The sequence below is a fragment of the Syngnathoides biaculeatus genome, chromosome 13, assembly GCF_019802595.1.
Source record: "Syngnathoides biaculeatus isolate LvHL_M chromosome 13, ASM1980259v1, whole genome shotgun sequence".
Lineage (NCBI taxonomy): Eukaryota > Metazoa > Chordata > Actinopteri > Syngnathiformes > Syngnathidae > Syngnathoides > Syngnathoides biaculeatus.
In genome coordinates, this window is record NC_084652.1 from 24,349,523 (window position 1) to 24,367,502 (window position 17,980).

The 17,980-nt window shown below is 41.6% G+C and overlaps 1 protein-coding gene across 4 annotated transcripts in view; it reads left to right on the forward strand.

The window, feature by feature from the left end:
• Nucleotides 1–14,541, forward strand: part of blvra (biliverdin reductase A) — a 34,430-nt gene extending 19,889 nt beyond the window's left edge. For 3 of the 4 annotated variants that reach the window (XM_061839658.1, XM_061839659.1, XM_061839661.1), the window contains 4 exons: nucleotides 8,405–8,502; nucleotides 9,949–10,056; nucleotides 10,997–11,165; nucleotides 14,124–14,539. In XM_061839658.1, the coding sequence (XP_061695642.1) occupies nucleotides 8,405–8,502; nucleotides 9,949–10,056; nucleotides 10,997–11,165; nucleotides 14,124–14,379 (631 nt within the window). In that variant the 3' untranslated portion in view covers nucleotides 14,380–14,539. Of the gene's footprint in view, nucleotides 1–8,404; nucleotides 8,503–9,948; nucleotides 10,057–10,996; nucleotides 11,166–14,123 lie in introns of all 4 variants that reach the window. The other variant, XM_061839660.1, reaches the window with a different exon arrangement.
• Nucleotides 14,542–17,980: the final 3,439 nt, after the last annotated feature.

A 17,980-nucleotide genomic window follows, 5' to 3' on the forward strand; every position in this document is an offset into this window, starting at 1 on the left:
GGCAGTAACTTCAGCTGGGACACTCAGACATCCCTTTCCCCAGCCGCTTCTTCCAGCTCTTCCGGAGGGATCCCGAGGCATTCCCAGGCCAGCCGAGACACATAGTCTCTCCAACGTGTCCTGGGTCGTCCCCTGGGTTTCTTTCCGGTGGGACGTGCCTGGAACACCTCAACAGGGATGCGGCTGGGAGGCATCCGAATCAGATTCCCCACCCACCTCATCTGGCTCCTTTCAATGTGGAGGAGTAGCGGCTCGACACTGACCCCCTCCTGGATGACCGAATTTCTCACCCTGTCTCTAAAGGACAGCCCAAACACCTTGCAGAGGAAACTCATTTCAGCGGCTTGTATCTTGGATTTTGTTCTTTCAGTCACGATCCACAGATCGTGACCATAGATGAGAGTAGGAACGTAGATTGGTAAAATGAGAGCTTTGCCTTTTGACTTAGCTCTCTCTTCACCGCAATGGACCGATACAATGTCCGCATCACTGCAGACGCAGCACCGATCTGCCTGTCGATCTACCGCTCCATATTTCCCTCATTCGTGAACAAAACCCCAAGATACTTGAACTCCTCCACTTCGGGCAGGATCTCATCCCTGAACCGGAGATGGGACGCCATCCTTTTCCGACTGAGGACCATGGGCTCAGATTTGGAGGTGCTGATTCTCATCCCAGCTACTTCAGACTCAGCTGGAACCTCTCCAGTGAGAGTGGGAGATCACGGTTTGATGAAACCTACAGAACCACATCATCTGCAAAAAGCAGAGATGCGATGCTGAGGCCTCCAAACCGAACCCCCTCTGTGCCTAGGCTGCACCTAGAAATTCTAGAAATTAAAAGTCACTGAAAAAAGGAAGCCTTGGCGGAGTCCAACTCTCACTGGAAACGAGTCCGACTTATTGCCGCCAATCCAGACCAAACTCTGACAGCGGTCAAACAGGGACCAAACAGCTTGTATCAAGGGATTTGGGACCCCATATTCCCGAAGAACCCCCCCACAGGACTTCCCGAGCGACACGGTCGAACACCTTCTCCAGGTCCACAAAACACATGTAGACTGGTTGGGCGAACTCCCATGCACCCTCGTGGATCCTGCCGATGGTTTAGAGCTGGTCCTCTGTTCCACGGCCAGGACGATGTTGAAGTGTGTGATCCCCTCTAGTTGGAACACACCCTCCGGTTCCCTTTCTTAAAAAGGGGTATTACCACAATAGTCTGCCATTTGGACCGTGTCACTGTTTTCAAATCAAATGTAACGCATTTCTATTTTTTATTATTTAAATTTTTTTTTTAATTTAATAAATGGATGTTGTGTACCATATAATTTCTGCTGTCTCTTGGCTGTTCAAGAAAAGATTTTCTCTCAATCAACTTTTACCTGGTTAACTAAGGGATAAATAAAATGTAAAATAAGTTCAGCTGCTGGACTTTGAAGTGAGACCTTGTCCATCCATCAAATAATGGTGAAAATGAGCTTGATTTTGTCCACTACTACCTGAATATTAATAACGTATGCTAGTGCAGTTATGTTTTGAAAACAACTCTTTCCCATAGGTGTGTGTGTTTGTGTTTCGGTGTGTTTGTATGTGTGGAATTATGTGGGGAACACATGACTCAGAGTGGTGACGTTTTCACAGTGTCGCTTTGATCGAGTGACCTTTTTAGCTGTAGCCAATGATGGAGAATAAAAACTAGACTGCGCACTCTGCATCCATTATTGGTTCTGCCATGGTCAACGGGCTCTGACTTCCGGTCAGGGCAAAAAGCTTGGTAAACACACACATTGTTATGGAAAATGATGCAATAAGTCTAAATACTTGGGATGTTTTGGATCCCTAGAGACATGAATATGATCTAAACATTTGCAGCATGCCCAGAAAGGTTTAAAAGATTGGCACATACATATGTAATAGAAAGTACAGCCCTTAAAAATATTCCCCCATGCCAAACGTCAACTGTCACGCCCACCTCTCATCTTAGTGTAGCAGGCATTTCAATTGATCTATTCCACAAATTAGAAGGATTTTTTCTGACACTTTTTGTACAAGAGGATGAACAATCTTGGAAATGTTATCAATAAATTCCACACACATATTCACACATTCAGTTGATACCCTTTAATAGAGATTCTCTTTGAATTTGAAATGTTACCTTTAGTCATCATTTATATTCAACAGTATACAACCTGCGATACAAAAAAATTGTGATAAGCTGTGATTCTGAAATACGTATCTTATTAGTGACTGTGATATACAAGAATTGTGATCAGGCCGTGATATATGCCTGTGAAACTGAAATATCAGTGACTGTGAAACAAAACAATTGTGATGAAGCTGTGATATACGCCTTTGATACTGAAATATATTATCAGTGATAGAAGCCTCTTATACATCTCGATCTAATACTCCAAACAGATTAATCTACACTGTAATGATATATTTTCACATTCATAATTACAATAATTAATTATGAAGGTTAAACTGAAACACACTTACCGGTAAAAAATTACTTCTTTGCGACAGTCTGCACGGTTTTGACTGCTAACAGCTCAACAAGAATTAACCATATTGATACCAAAAAAGCTAAACCTAATATATTCCAATTAAATTCATTATGTTTCACAATGTACAATTGTAAGGATTTCATCTGAAATAGTACCCAAAGCAATGTTTTGCCCTGACCGGAAGTTGAATTACCACGTGAAAGGGGTCTGTCTGCAGTCGAGTTTTTATTCTACGTCATTGGATGTACCCTTAGCTCGCTAGCTTGTTAACTACCAGGCTACTGATTGTAATAAACTGTTAACGTTCCCTAAAGTCTCCCAGTTATGTGGATCTACAAAGTGAACGCAGTTCTGCCAGGGGCTTGCGCTGTTGTGAGCGGCACAGTGGGTATTACTACAACAGTTCAAATGTACAGTATCAAGTCCACCATAGAGATCGTGCACCTATATCATAAAATAATGTGATTTTTGTTTACGTCGCGAGATTGCCAGTCAAACAAAGCATTGTTAAAAGTTAATTCCGTTGAGACGAAACAAAATATGTCTTATTGCACGGCACTCAGAGTTTTGTCCGACACCGTGAAACATTTAGAAGGTGATAATAAACAAAGGTACTTGGAAAACATAGAGACACATAGCATAGAGGGTCCATATTTAATGCCGAAGTCGATGTTTTCGTCGATAAGAAATTTGACTGTTAATTCGCTTCCGCTTGTCTTGGACAACTGGATATAAGCATGTACAGTGAAGAAAATAAGTATTTGAACACCCTGCGGGCCGGATCTGGGCCCCGGGCCTTGAATTTGACACCTGTGCCCGAGAAGCTCTATTCAGAACACTAGACTCCCTTCTGACACTCTTTAAAATATGACCCAAAGTCAAAAGGTCTCTGTAAAAAGCTAGTTAGTGAAACAGTAACTGATCAGTGAAATTATTATTGGTACTAATATTACTGGTATTAATATTACTGCAACATGAATAAGTGCAATAAAAAGTATATACAGTGAAGAAAATAAAGATTTGAACTTCTTCTTTTCCTTTCGGCTTGTCCCGTTAGGGGTCGCCACAGCGTGTCATCTTTTGCCATCTTAGCCTATCTCCTGCATCTTCCTCTCTAACCCCAACTGCCCTCATGTCTTCCCTCACCACATCCATAAACCTTCTCTTTGGTCTTCCTCTCGCTCTTTTGCCTGGGAGCTCCATCCTCAGCATCCTTCTACCAATATACTCACTCCCTCGCCTCTGAACATGTCCAAACCATCGAAGTCTGCTCTCTCGAATCTTGTCTCCAAAACATCCAGCTTTGGCCGTCCCTCGAATGAGCTCATTTCTAATCCTATCCAACCTGGTCACTCCGAGCGAGAACCTCAACATCTTCATTTCTGCCACCTCAAGTTCAGATTCCTGTTGTTTCTTCAGTGCCACTGTCTCTAATCCGTACATCATGGCCGGCCTCACCACTGTTTTGTAAACTTTGCCCTTCATCCTAGCAGACACTCTTCTGTCACATAACACACCAGACACCTTTCGCCAGCTGTTCCAACCTGCTTGGACCCGTTTCTTCACTTCCTGACCACACTCTCCATTGCTCTGTATTGTTGACCCCAAGTATTTGAAGTCGTCGACCCTCGCTATCTCTTCTCCCTGTAGCCTCACTCTTCCCCCTCCACTTTTCTCATTCACGCACATATATTCTGTTTTACTTCGGCTAATCTTCATTCCTCTCCTTTCCAGTGCATGTCTCCATCTTTCCAATTGTTCCTCTGCATGCTCCCTGCTTTCACTGCATATGACAATATCATCTGCGAACATCATGGTCCAAGGGGATTCCAGTCTAACCTCATCTGTCAGCCTATCCATTACCACTGCAAACAGGAAGGGGCTCAGAGCTGATCCCTGATGCAGTCCCACCTCCACCTTAAATTCCTCTGTCACACCTAAGGCGCACCTCACCATTGTTCTGCTGCCATCATACATGTCCTGTACTATTTTAACATACTTCTCTGCCACACCAGACTTACGCATGCAGTACCACAGTTCCTCTCTTGGTACTCTGTCATAGGCTTTCTCTAGATCCACAAAGACGCAATGTAGCTCCTTCTGACCTTCTCTGTACTTTTCCACGAGCATCCTCAAGGCAAATAATGCATCTGTGGTACTCTTTCTAGGCATGAAACCATACTGTTGCTCGCAGATACTTACTTCTGTCCTGAGTCTAGCCTCCACTACTCTTTCCCATAACTTCATTGTGTGGCTCATCAACTTTATTCCTCTATAGTTCCCACAGCTCTGAACATCCCCTTTGTTCTTAAAAATGGGAACTAGAACACTTTTCCTCCATTCTTCAGGCATCTTTTCGCCCGCTAGTATTCTGTTGAATAAGTTGGTCAAAAACTCCACAGCCATCTCTCCAAATTGCTTCCATACCTCTACCGGTATGTCATCAGGACCAACTGCCTTTCCAGTTTTCATCCTTTGTAGTGCCTTTCTGACTTCCCCCTTAGTAATCATTTCCACTTCCTGGTCCTTCACTCTTGCCTCTTCAACTCTTCCTTCTCTCTCATTTTCTTCATTCATCAACTTCTCAAAGTATTCTTTCCATCTATTTAGTACACTACCGGCACCAGTCAACACATTTCCATCTCTATCCTTAATCACCCTTACCTGCTGCACATCCTTCCCATCTCTATCCCTCTGTCTGGCCAACCTGTAGAGATCCTTTTCTCCTTCTTTCGTGTCCAACCTGGTGTACATGCCTTCATATGCCTCTTGTTTAGCCTTTGCCACCTCTACCTTTGCCCTACGTCGCATCTCGATGTACTCCTTTCGCCTCTCCTCTGTCCTCTCAGTGTCCCACTTCTTCTTCACTAATCTCTTTCCTTGTATGACTCACTGTATTTTGGGGTTCCACCACCTCCCCTTTCCTACCAGAAGACACACCAAGTACTCTCCTGCCTGTCTCTCTTGGCTTGGCTGTCGTAGTCCAGTCTTCCGGGAGCTTCTGCTGTCCATCGAGAGCCTGTCTCACCTCTTTCCGGAAGGCCGCACAACATTCTTCCTTTCTCAGCTTCCACCACATGGTTCTCTGCTCTACCTTTGTCTTCTTAATCTTCCTACCCACCACCAGAATCATCCTACATACTACCATCCTATGCTGTCGAGCTACACTCTCCCCTACCACTACTTTACAGTCAGTAACCTCCTTCAGATTACATCGTCTGCACAAAATATAATCTACCTGCGTGGTTCTACCTCCGCTCTTGTAGGTCACTATATGTTCCTCCCTCTTCTGGAAATAAGTGTTCACTACAGCCATCTCCATCCTTTTTGCAAAGTCCACCACCATCTGCCCTTCAAAGTTCCTTTCCTGGATGCCGTACTTACCCATCACTTCTTCATCGCCCCTGTTTCCTTTACCAATATGTCCATTACAATCTGCACCAATCACAACTCTCTCGCTGTCTGGGATGCTCAGAACTACTTCATCTAGTTCCTTCCAGAATTTCTCTTTCAACTCTAGGTCACATCCTACCTGTGGTGCATAGCCGCTAACCACATTATACATAACACCCTCAATTTCAAATTTTAGTCTCATCACTCGATCTGATACTCTTTTCACCTCCAAGACATTCTTAGCCAGCTCTTCCTTTAAAATAACCCCTACTCCATTTCTCTTCCCATCTACTCCGTGGTAGAATAATTTAAACCCTGCTCCCAAACTTCTAGCCTTACTACCTTTCCACCTGCTCTCTTGGATGCACAGAATATCAACCTTTCTCCTAATCATCATGTCAACCAACTCCTGTGCTTTTCCTGTCATAGTCCCAACATTCAAAGTCCCTACACTCAGTTGTAGGCTCTGTGCATTCCTCTTTTTCTTCTGACGCTGGATCCGGTTTCCTCCTCTTCTTTGTCTTCAACCCACAGTAGCTGAATTTCCACCGACGCCCTGCAGGTTAGCGGTGCCGGGGGCGGGCGTTGTTAACCCGGGCCACGACCGATCCGGTATGGGATTCTTTAGATGAACGCTCATATTTGTTTGGCACAGTTTTTACGCCGGATGCCCTTCCTGACGCAACCCTCTGCATTTATCCGGGCTTGGGACTGGCCTACAGATTGCACTGGTTTGTGCCCCCATAGGGCTGCATTAAAAATAAAGATTTGAACACGCTGCTATATTGCAATGATATATTTGAAGAACTGTCTCGTTTATTTTGACAACCAACAGCACAATAGCTCTCGGGGATTGTGAAAAATCTGCTCCGATTCAACTATTCCTGCACTGCCCGAGCAGCTTTGTTTGACCGGCAATATGGCGCCGTGAAAATGGTGACGTCACATGCATGATTACTTGTCCTACTCTGTCTCTGATTGGCGACCACCAAGACAGGATTCATACTTTTGATTTGCTGTGTGTGGAAGCTCTTGAACACACACATGCACGCAAACGCGCGCACGCGCACACACACACACACACACACACACACACACACACACACACACAGAATAGGTCTGAAAACAACATTAGTCTTCAGACGCAGAATGAATATGCGTTCATGTGTCTCCAAATTTTAGTGTGATGCAGACAAGATTTCTGCGTTTCATTATATTATGTTTAAATCAGTTGTATCAAACTGGCAACCCACGGGCCATTTGTGGACCTTAATATGAATGTTTGTTTTTTAATGAGTGAAAGTTACAGCAGTGTTGCCATTGAGTTTTTTTTTTTTTTCCACATAAATTGTTCACACTAGCATCCTTCCTTCCTTCATCTTTTTTTGTTTTTTTAAAAAAAAGATAAGAGTTGAAAATATGATGTAACTTTCAATTGCAAATGTTACAGCTCTGGTTGACTCCATACGAGGCAGTACATGGTTCGGAATACTCAACGTGTTTTGTATAGTAATTATTGCTTTGTAACATTAAAAGTTCCAATAAGTACAAAATCAAAATCTATTTTGACGAGGTGATATCTTGCATGGGGCTCCACTCCGATTGAGATTGACTGTCATTGTTTAGCTTCTTCCATTTTCTAATGATTACTCCAACAATGGACCGTAGCCCTTTCCAGCCGTGTGGAGTTATACAATTTTGTCTCTGGTGTCTTTGGACAGCTCTTTGGTCTTGGCCATGTTACAAGTTTGAGTCTTACTGATTGTATGGGGCGGACAGGTGTCTTTATGCAGCTAACGACCTGACACAGGTGCATCTGATTCAGGATAATACATGGAGTGGAGGTGGACTTTTAAAGGGGGACTAACAGGTCTTTGAGGGTCAGAATTCTAGCCGATAGACAGGTGTTCAAATACTTATTTGCAGTTGTATCGCACAAATAAAGAGTTAAAAAAAATCATACATTTTGATTTCTGGATTTTTCTTTTTAGATTATCTCTCTCACAGTGGACATGCACCTACGATGAACATTTCAGATCCCTCCATGATTTCTAAGTGGGACAACTTGCAATATAGAAGGGTGTTCTAAGGGTGTTCTTCACTGTACCAGGGCAGCACCAAATTCCAGAGAAAATTCCTTGTGTGTTTTTACACAACTTGCCATTAAACCTGATTCTGATATGTATTATTAAATTCAACAGCAAGCTACGACCTTGTAGTGTTTGAAATTACCACTGATTTAAAAAAGTATTAATTTATAGTTTGGGTTCCTAACACTACTGAATTGTTTGGTTATCTCCCCTCAGAATATAAATATAACACCTTAAGGCTGATCAGATGGCTCTTTATTTTCAAAACTACACAACTTGGTGACATCATACACTGTATCCTTCCACGTTGTGCAATACAGATCGAATCATACAACACACTGACAGAATTTTTGTTCAACCATAACTTCAAGTTTTATACATTTCACCAGTTCCTGTTACTTTCCTGTTCCACCAGAACTTTTTTGCAGGCAGGTAAACACGTCTGTGTGGAGTATCCCATGGCGCTAAACTACAAAACCGCTGTGGAGCTCTGGAATTTGGCAGAGGAGAAAGGTGATATTTTTTAATGTGTGACTGAGTCTGCAGGAACAAAAGTCTTGTGAAACACCTATCAAACAACTTATCAATAAATTGGGCGCAGGGTTGGTTGTAGGTGTACCGACAGGTGGGCCAAGTGTGAGGATTGTTCATCGCCATGAGCAGTCAGCAAAAGCCAGATCCCTTTAGTTTTATAAAAGTAAAATATTATCCTGAGGAATTATCCTGTCATGTGGGGCCTGTTAAGAGGGATTTTTCTGTAACCGTCTTGTCCAACCATTATTGAGCTCTGAGAAATATTTTTTTATTTGGCCACACTACCATTAAAAAAATGAGAAAGTGAATACAGTGTTCCCCCGTTATTTATGGGGATCATGTTCCTTCTACCCCAATGAATAAAGAAAATCCACAAATGATGGCTGCAGTATTAATATACCTATGTGTGATATGTACCATATTTTAGTAACCACTAGATGCACTAAAATTGAATTTTCTCCAAAATGGGCAGCATACCTTTACATACGATATTGTCGCTTGACTTGTCCAAGGAAGTACACTTGAACACACTGGGTAGCATGCACACTATCACGTTTTAGCTTGTATGTAAGCTACAATATGATGGCGTTGACGAGGCAGAGAGAAATAATTGCTTTTTACATCTGTAAGCAGAAGAAGCTGAGATTGCCCCTCACACTGTGTCGGCAGGTCATTACTGACGATGATGTACACACTCACAGTGTCACATCAAAACTAAAATTATCAATCCATAGCCAAGGGAATAGCATAACTAGCAAATAATAAAACAAAAGAATGACTCAAGAAATTATTGACACAAAATATGCACTTTAAACGTTATGTACATGCTCCCAGCATGCTTTGTGGCACTAAGGATGTCATGCTAAAAAGTGCATATAATGAAAAAAGTAAAAATTAGGAGAGCAAAATCTGCAAATATGCCGGGCGGCGCACAGTGAACTGCAAATAGGTAAGGGCTCACTGTAGACAATTTAATATCTGCTCCTTGTCATCGACTGGAAGCAAATGTTATTGTTCTCCCTGAGACTGTCTGTTACTGTCATATATAATTGAACAAAAAAAATCCAAACAGTATTTGGAGTAAATAATTTTCAGACCAAGTAGGTCTGTGATCGAAGAAGTGTCTGGAAAATGGATAGATGGTAAGTGAAACTGGATTATTTCCCCCTGTACGCCTGATGATCTCTCACACCAAAAAGTGTACAAAGGCACACTGATTTGTAATCGGTGCCCTAACCAATCACACTTTAATCGAATTTTACCACTTCGACTATATAATAATACTCTGAATCCATTCCTCAGTGGGTATATAATTTGGCTTTTTGTAGTGACTGTTTTTAGATTATTTTTTCTGAACAAATTAGTTCTCAACTTCGTTATGATTGTGAAGGAAATACCATCTAGTTTTGTCTCTGTGTGTGTTAGGAGTGATTCTTCACGAGGAGCACATAGAACTTTTTTCAGAAGATTACAAACAGCTGAAGAGAGAGATCAAAGGGAAAACTCTGCAGCAAGGAATCCTTCATTTTACAGGTTAAAGTTTACCATTTGTCTGTATTTTTACGCCTATAGACCATAACTTATTGCAAACCTTTTTTTAAATTAATGCTCATAATTGTGACTCCACATGGATTCACACAGCGTGTCATCTTTTTTCTATCTAAGCCTATCTCCTGCACCTTCCTCTCTAACACCAGCTGCCCTCATGTCTTCCTTCACAACATCCATCAACCTTCTCTTTGGTCTTCCTCTCGCTCTTTTGCCTGGCAGCTCCATCCTCAGGATGAACCTCAACATCTTCATTTCTGCCACCTCCAGCTCTGCTCCCTGTTGTCTCTTCAGTGCCACTGCCTCTAATCTGGACATCATGGCTGGCCTCACCATTGTTTTATAAACTTTGCCCTTCATCCTAGCAGAGACTCTTCTGTCACACAACACAGCAGACACCTTGCGCCAGCTATTCCAACCTCCTTGGACCCGTTTCTTCACTTCCTAACCACACTCACCATTGCTCTGGATTGTTGACCCCAAGTATTTGAAGTCCACCCTCACTACCTCTTCTCCCTGGAGCCTCATTCTTCCCCCTCCACCCCTCTCATTCACGCAGATATATTCTGTTTTACTTCTGCTAATCTTCATTCCTCTCCTTTCCAGTGCATGTCTCCATCTTTCCAATTGTTCCTCTGCATGCTCCCTGCTTTCACTGCATATGACAATATCATCTGCGAACATCATGGTCCAAGGGGATTCCAGTCTAACCTCATCTGTCAGCCTCCCCATTACCACAGCAAACAGGAAGGGGCTCAGAGCGGATCCCTGATGCAGTCCCACCTCCACCTTAAATTCTTTTGTCACACCTACAGCACACCTCACCTCTGGTTCTGCTGTCCTCATACATGTCCTGTACTACACATGGACATAACACCATTTTAGTCTAGCCTATGTCTCATTTTTGCGTTGTTTTTTTTTCTAGGTGGTGTTCTGAAGCCTGGATTCGGCTTCATGGCATTTAGTGGCATGGCTCGCCTCACCTGGTTGGTTGAGTTGTTTGGGGAGCTCTCTGTAACCACTGCAAAAATGGAACAGGATTTGGCCAACAACTACAGCAAGATGACCGCAAAGATGCTAACTGCAGACAAAAAGTAAGAGATCGGATTTTTCCATAATAATATCAACCTTGGAATATTCTGCAAATGTAAAAAGTGATTGTTTCTTTGGAAAGTTATTGCCTATACACACTGATGGTGTGGCAAGTATTTCCATATATTATAGGACAGTGAATACTCTACACAATTCATTTGGCATCTTTTTCCTTTTTCTTCTTTTATGAAAATGAGTAATGCTGGTTGTGATGAAATGCTGAAATGGCAGTGTCCACATTCTAGTTTTTGGGGCTGCAACTTTGTTTACAAGTTTTACTTTTAACAATGGTTTCAACACATCACTTGCCACATCTCCCTGCTGTTAGAGTAAAATGTACATAATCTAAATTTAGATGATTTTTTTAAAATTTACACTCTTGTCCTAAATTCAGTCATGTGATATTTGTAGAACACTTACTGCGCTTCCAACTCTTCTGACATTGCAATTAATTTTGAGCCGCTTTGGGCTATTTGTGAACAAGCTGGCCCAGGTGAATTTAATTTGTTGCTATTCAAAAGACCTGGAAAAACAAAATTCACGGGAACAAGACTGTCTGACATTTTGGTTAAAATAATTTCAATCAGTGTATCGATATGGTACATCAAAAATATTGTACTGTATTGTACACAAAGGAGCTACATTAGGACCTTACATGAAATACTCTGCCCTAACAAGTTAATACCACACTGTCATGTAACTAAATGAAGTAACCAAATTGTTACCACAAGTCTCATTCTGTTGCAGGTACAGTTGTACAATATTGCAAACTACAACCACGATGATGAATATTGAATTTTGTTCAATTAATTACTGACTGTGTCACTCAGAACTGAGCATTATTGCCTTGGTAGTATAGAATAGAGCTTTATCGTCACTCACAGGAATAAGTAAAATCAGTTAAGCATTTCCCAGTTTTCACAATTGAGATAAACAGAACTAGACCTGGCACAATGCTGTATCTGACACAGCTAATGAGAGCAAGAGGAAGAGCGAGAGCGCCCAACCTGTCAAAGATCAAAACGTATTATTTACTGCGTTGCGGCCAAGAGCAACATCATACACATAAAATAGCCAGAGGCACATCCTACACATGAATATCATTCCTCGTCACGCACAATGGCACACACCAACATGAAAACAAGAAAAATCGACTCCTGCAGAGTACCATGACCAAAGGCCATGAATTAAAAAAAAAAAAAAATTGTGCTCTCTCTCACAGATGTACCACCTGTTCAACCATGTTTTGTCTTGTATGTCACAACTCTCATCTATTATAACACTACAATACATGACTGGAGGTCTGAGTGCAACTGTGAATCAGTAGCCATAATCTCCCAATGTTCTCTGTTCAACAGTGTGGTGGAACAGTTGAACGTCTGATAACATTTGTTTCATTTTTTTTTTGTTTTCAGGACACAAAATTTCAGCGACATCACAGAGGCATTTTTTTTTTTCATAAATTCTCGTTCATTGTATGGGTTTTTGGCCATTGCAATGTTCCTAGCCAGTTAACATGATGCAAACGTTAATCTAAATTGCTTCATTTAAAAATGCATCTGGTTTTCTGTCTTATTTTTCAAAGTGACTAACTTGTGACTGCGAAGTTTAGTCCCTTTTGGAAATTCCCGGTCAATGTTAGTGTGGAGTGACCTGAAGTGAAAATTTGAAGCTGTGAAATGCAATAAAGACGTCTGACACAAAAGACAGAGTGGCTTCCTGTTGTGCTCCAAAAAAAAAAGAGCTCTCCCTCTCTGGCAAAAAAAAACAAAACAAAAACATCCTGTATTCTTCCACATATTTTCGTTTAACTGTGCAATTTTCCCTTCCATTTTGAGAGCAAGATTAAATTATTTTCTCCAAGGATCACGATACGCCTGGGAAACAGTTTTGTGAAAATACCGTGTTAACTTTTCCTGCTATGGTCACCAAACAAAGCGCATACACACACACATGAAAAAAAAACCTCAACTTTGATATTCTTTCATGGCTTAATGAGAGCCACATGCAAACAGGCAAAGAGCCGTACGCGGCTCAAAAGCCCCGGGTTCGCCACCCCTGCATTTGAAGTATTCAGCAAGTAGTTATGATGGCATGGTTGGTTGGTACAGTACTGTGTAAAAGTCACAACTTGCTTTATTTTAATTAACCTTTTTCACTGTAGTCACTTGTAAAACATTCACGAAGATGATACAGCAGGTTTAAACAAATAACAGGAATGGTCGAAGGAGCAAACCATTACATTTCAACAACCAATAATTCAATATAGTCTTCTTGGTAATGATCTGGATATGGGTGTGTTATCGTCATTGTATTTTTTAAACCATGTGAGTCAATGATAACTCCCAGGAATCATTTTGGCACTCTCTCGTCTGTTCCTCCATCCAGTATGTTGGTGACCCTAGTCAGAGAGGATATACATTTAATTTAATCTCACTGTTTTGGGTGATTTAAACACCAGTCACTCAGATTTGAAAAATGTATGGATGTGGTCAGTCATGCCCGCAGATATAAAGTTATGGGTGTAGTCCACCAGTCATGCCCACAGATATAAAGTTACGGGTGTGTTCTGTTTGTAATTATGAGTGTATCCCTTTAAGAGTGGAGGGGGGCAGTGTCAGGTAAACTAGGAAGTAGAAGTAAGCTGAGCAGCAGCTCGTTTTTAGATACAGTGTGCTTCCTTGTTTAAAAAAAAAAAAAAAGACGTCAGACTGCTGGATTGGTTTTCATGTGTGCTGAGAGTGTGCGACAAGTGTGCAATTGCACCGCTTAGAAGGAACATTGGTTGAGATTACACAAAATAAGTGACATCTTTCAACATCTATGTATCTGCGGGATCTTTCGTGCTCGACTGCAGATTTGCGAGTGGGATGGTGCGCGGGCGGATACGCGCCCGTCAAATTACATTGATTGAACCATATGTGGAAAAATGTAAACTTATTTCATTTCTGCCCTACTAGAACTTTGACATGGATTGAAGAACGAGGACGAGGCCTCCCAAGAGCCAAGATAATCAACTTTCAATTTGAGTCTGGACCAGTAACTCAAATTCCTCCATCGCCCAGAGGGCCAGTGGGTCTTTTCATGCAAGATCTGATACAATTCTCCTCCAAGCTGATGGGACAAGTGAGCCCAGAGGAGCTCCAGAAAGAGAAAAATAGGATCCTTCACTGCTCTGAACTGGCTGAAAGAATACAGCAATTTTGCGAGAGTTAAACAGGTTTCTGCAGTTTAGTTGTCAATACTGAGATTGAGTTTTTCCACACTTGAATTGTTTTCACATTTTATATCAAGGTAAAAAAAAAACATGTCTGCTGCATGGGGTATTGATACAGTATGATTAAATTAATGATGTGGAAATGTAAAAACAAAATAAAAAGATATTTCTTCAAAATGATACTTGTAGAAAATATTTATGTGCAAATAGTCACAGAATTTGAATTTGATGCCTGCAACAAACTCCCTAAAAACCTGGACATGGGCATATTTACCTCCAAGTTCCAGTACCTTTCCATTGAAGAATATGACTACCATACGCAGTGGAACTTTGGTGGAACTGGTTAGAGCCTTGGCTTCACAGTTCTGAGAAACGGGGTTCAAATCCTGGCCCCGCCTGCGTGGAGTTTGCATGTTCTCCTTGTGCCTGTGTGTCCGGGCACTCCAATTTCCTAAAAACATGCATTAATTGGAGATTCTAAATCGTCCTTAGGTTGAATTGTGAATGTCACTGTGAATGTGACCCTGCCTCCTGCCTAATGATAGCTGGGATAGGCTCCAGCATTCCCACGACCCTTGTGAGGCTAAGCGGCTCAGGAAATGGATGGATGGATACCCTACCATAGGCGGGGTTGAGCTTATCCCAGCTGTTTTACTTGAGAGGTCGGTTACATTCTAGACTGGTTGCCAAAGAATGACTTGGCAAATATATACAAACTATTCACACTCACATTAATACCTGCAGACAATTTAACATGTTCAATGAACCTAACATGCATGCTTTTGGAAAGTAAATTATGTAAAGAAACAAAAGGATAATGAGAGTATGCAAACTCCACACAAGAGGGCATCAGCCAGGATGTAAACCCTCAATCTCAGAACTGAGGTGGTGTGAGGCTGTCTATATATGCATGTACAGCGTTGTGAATTTTTTTTTTCGCCTTTCTCAAACTCTTAGGGTTTTTTCGATTTTTTGGGGGGGGAAAATGTTCAATGTTTGGCTAGTTAATGTTAATGTGTGTTAATGTTCTCTAATGTTTAATGCTAAAGATCAAACAAGTGCAGCTATAGACAGGTAAACATAATATTCAGTTGTCAAACAATTTGATTTACTAAGGAAAAATATATTCAAAGCTACCTGGCCCTGTGTGAAAAAGTTAATACCCCTGTTTTGGCATGTCATGTTTCCGTGGCATTCGTCCACAAACTAGTCTAGTGCGGAAGCCCAAGAGTGGGGCAGGATTTCAAGACACTCTTGAGGTGTTCAAAGGCACTGGTTGCCTCAGGTTGTGTTGTGTTGTGTTGTGTTGGTAGATTTATATTTTACATATACTGTATACCAAATATAAGTTCTATTAGTTCTACTTTCAACTTTAACAGGTTTTATCCTGTTGTGGGTTCTTGTTCTCCCGGTCTCTGTCTGACACCATATGCAAGGAGACAATCTTCTCTGTGTATTTATATTACATAAAGAAAGGAAAGTCTTTTCAAAGAGAGGAAAAGGTACAAGTCTTGCGAGTTGTCACGCCTTACTAAAGATCAGACTAAAAGTCCTTTAGTGATGTAAAAGTGAGAGAGACAGAAAGACAAAACAAGACAGTCATCTCCTTTATTTCCTGCTGTATACACATGGATCTGGTAGGAACATCACATGACGAACAGCCTGACAGGGAGAACTAGAACTCACAACAGGATAAAACCCTATTAAAGTTGAAGGTAGAACTAACAGAACTAATATTCGGTATATGTGTAAAAGAAATCTGCCAACAGTTTCCCTCCTTTTGATTAACCCAACCTCATCAATCTACTACCACACCAGTAAACCCTACCAATTAAAATCCAAACATAACAAATAGTCAACAGAATACTAAAAACAAAGCCAAACAAGTAACTAAGCACTAAACATTAACAGGCTAGTAGAAAGCAAAACAAAAAGTAAAGTCAAGGTAATAAAAATGAAAGAGCAAAATCATCATACATCAACAAAACAACAACCTCACAGTCATCCAGAAATTCACACCGCCGGTGTAAGAAAATCTATCACAAGCAGGTTTTTGTCAAGTATGTAGCAGATCCAGGATCAGGAAAGTGAACCCTCATTCATAGAGGTTACTCAGCTTTGATAGGTCGACCTTTATTATCTTGATGACTTTTATGGTCAATTGCTGTCGAAGATGAGGAGAGTGGAGGATACAGGACAATCGGAGGCGTTGAGATCGTCACATAGTGTGATGCATGAACCCACGTAGCCCTTTAAGCAACCTTCACCACAGTGTTGGTCACAAGGACAACTTGAAAAGGGCCTAACCAGCGCTGATGCCTCCACGTTTTCCGCCGGAAGTTCTTTATCAGCACGAAGTCACCAGGTTTGACGTCATGTAAGGGTCCGTCTGTCGCCCTCGGTAGTGCTGCATGAACTTGTTTCCATCAGGGCCCATCCAAATGCCAATCCCGAAAGTCGCCCCGCACCGTCGCCACACAGCAAGTTGAGAGAAATACCCCACTGGACGGTGATGGTCGCCATGGGGCTGAAACAACACTGATTTCATGTTTGTCTACAAACTGAATGGGCTTGGATGAGTCTAGAATCCCAAGAATAGGGCATTATTGCAAGGCACAATTGATGTGTCCATTTAATATGCAATGAGGAAGTCAGGGACCTGTCCAGAGTGAGAGAAGGCACACCGGCGCCATAATCAGAATCATTTGGGATGAAATGTCTACAAGGGTTTGGCAGACAAGGAGCAGGAGCATTTATTGCCGAATTAAAGTACTAATCCAGAAGAAATGTATTTTATTTGTCTAGCATACAAATGTAGGTAAAATTTCACAAGAAAATATTTTTACAAATTCTCAACACAACAGAAATGAAATAAATTGGCGTCGAAGTCATTCTGAAGATTTTGTTCCGAATGTCACTAAGATTCGGCGAGTTCCGGTACTCTCCGATGTCAAGTCATGACAACATTTAGCCAGAGAGTGAACAAGCTAGCAACGATGAGGAGGAAGTGTGGTGCATACGGCTGTTCTCAGTCAAACGCTGACAGAGTCAGCTTACATGAATGGCTGAAACATGAACTGGATAGGCAGGTTATGGACCAGCTTTGTGAAGACAAAGCGGGTGCATTGGACTTACAAACCAAAGTGGACAGTAATATGTTCCAAGCATTTCTTTGAGGACTGCTTTGAAAACCCGGTATAGCGTTCACTTGGCCTCGGTAGCAAGTAAGTACATGTTCAATTGTTTAGTATTGACAAGTATCTACCTCATTTTAAATGTTGGTACAATACCGATACAGATATATATGTCAACTATTATCCGTATCCATGTGTTGTTTAGGTGGTGACGAAATTTGGACACTGTATAAAGTTAATGTACTGTGGACGCTGAGGTATTGCTGAAATTTGACTACGGGGGTGTGTACTCTCAAGTGTTAGGTGCATTGTTTAACATACAGGCTAAATCTAAATTATAATAAATAAATAAATTCCGTGAAAACTTCATCACTTCTGTCTATCTTCTCTAGATCCCACTCGCGTCTGTGTACGAGGCCATTTTTGTACTGGGGTTGTCTTTGCATGACGTCACCCGGAAGCAGCT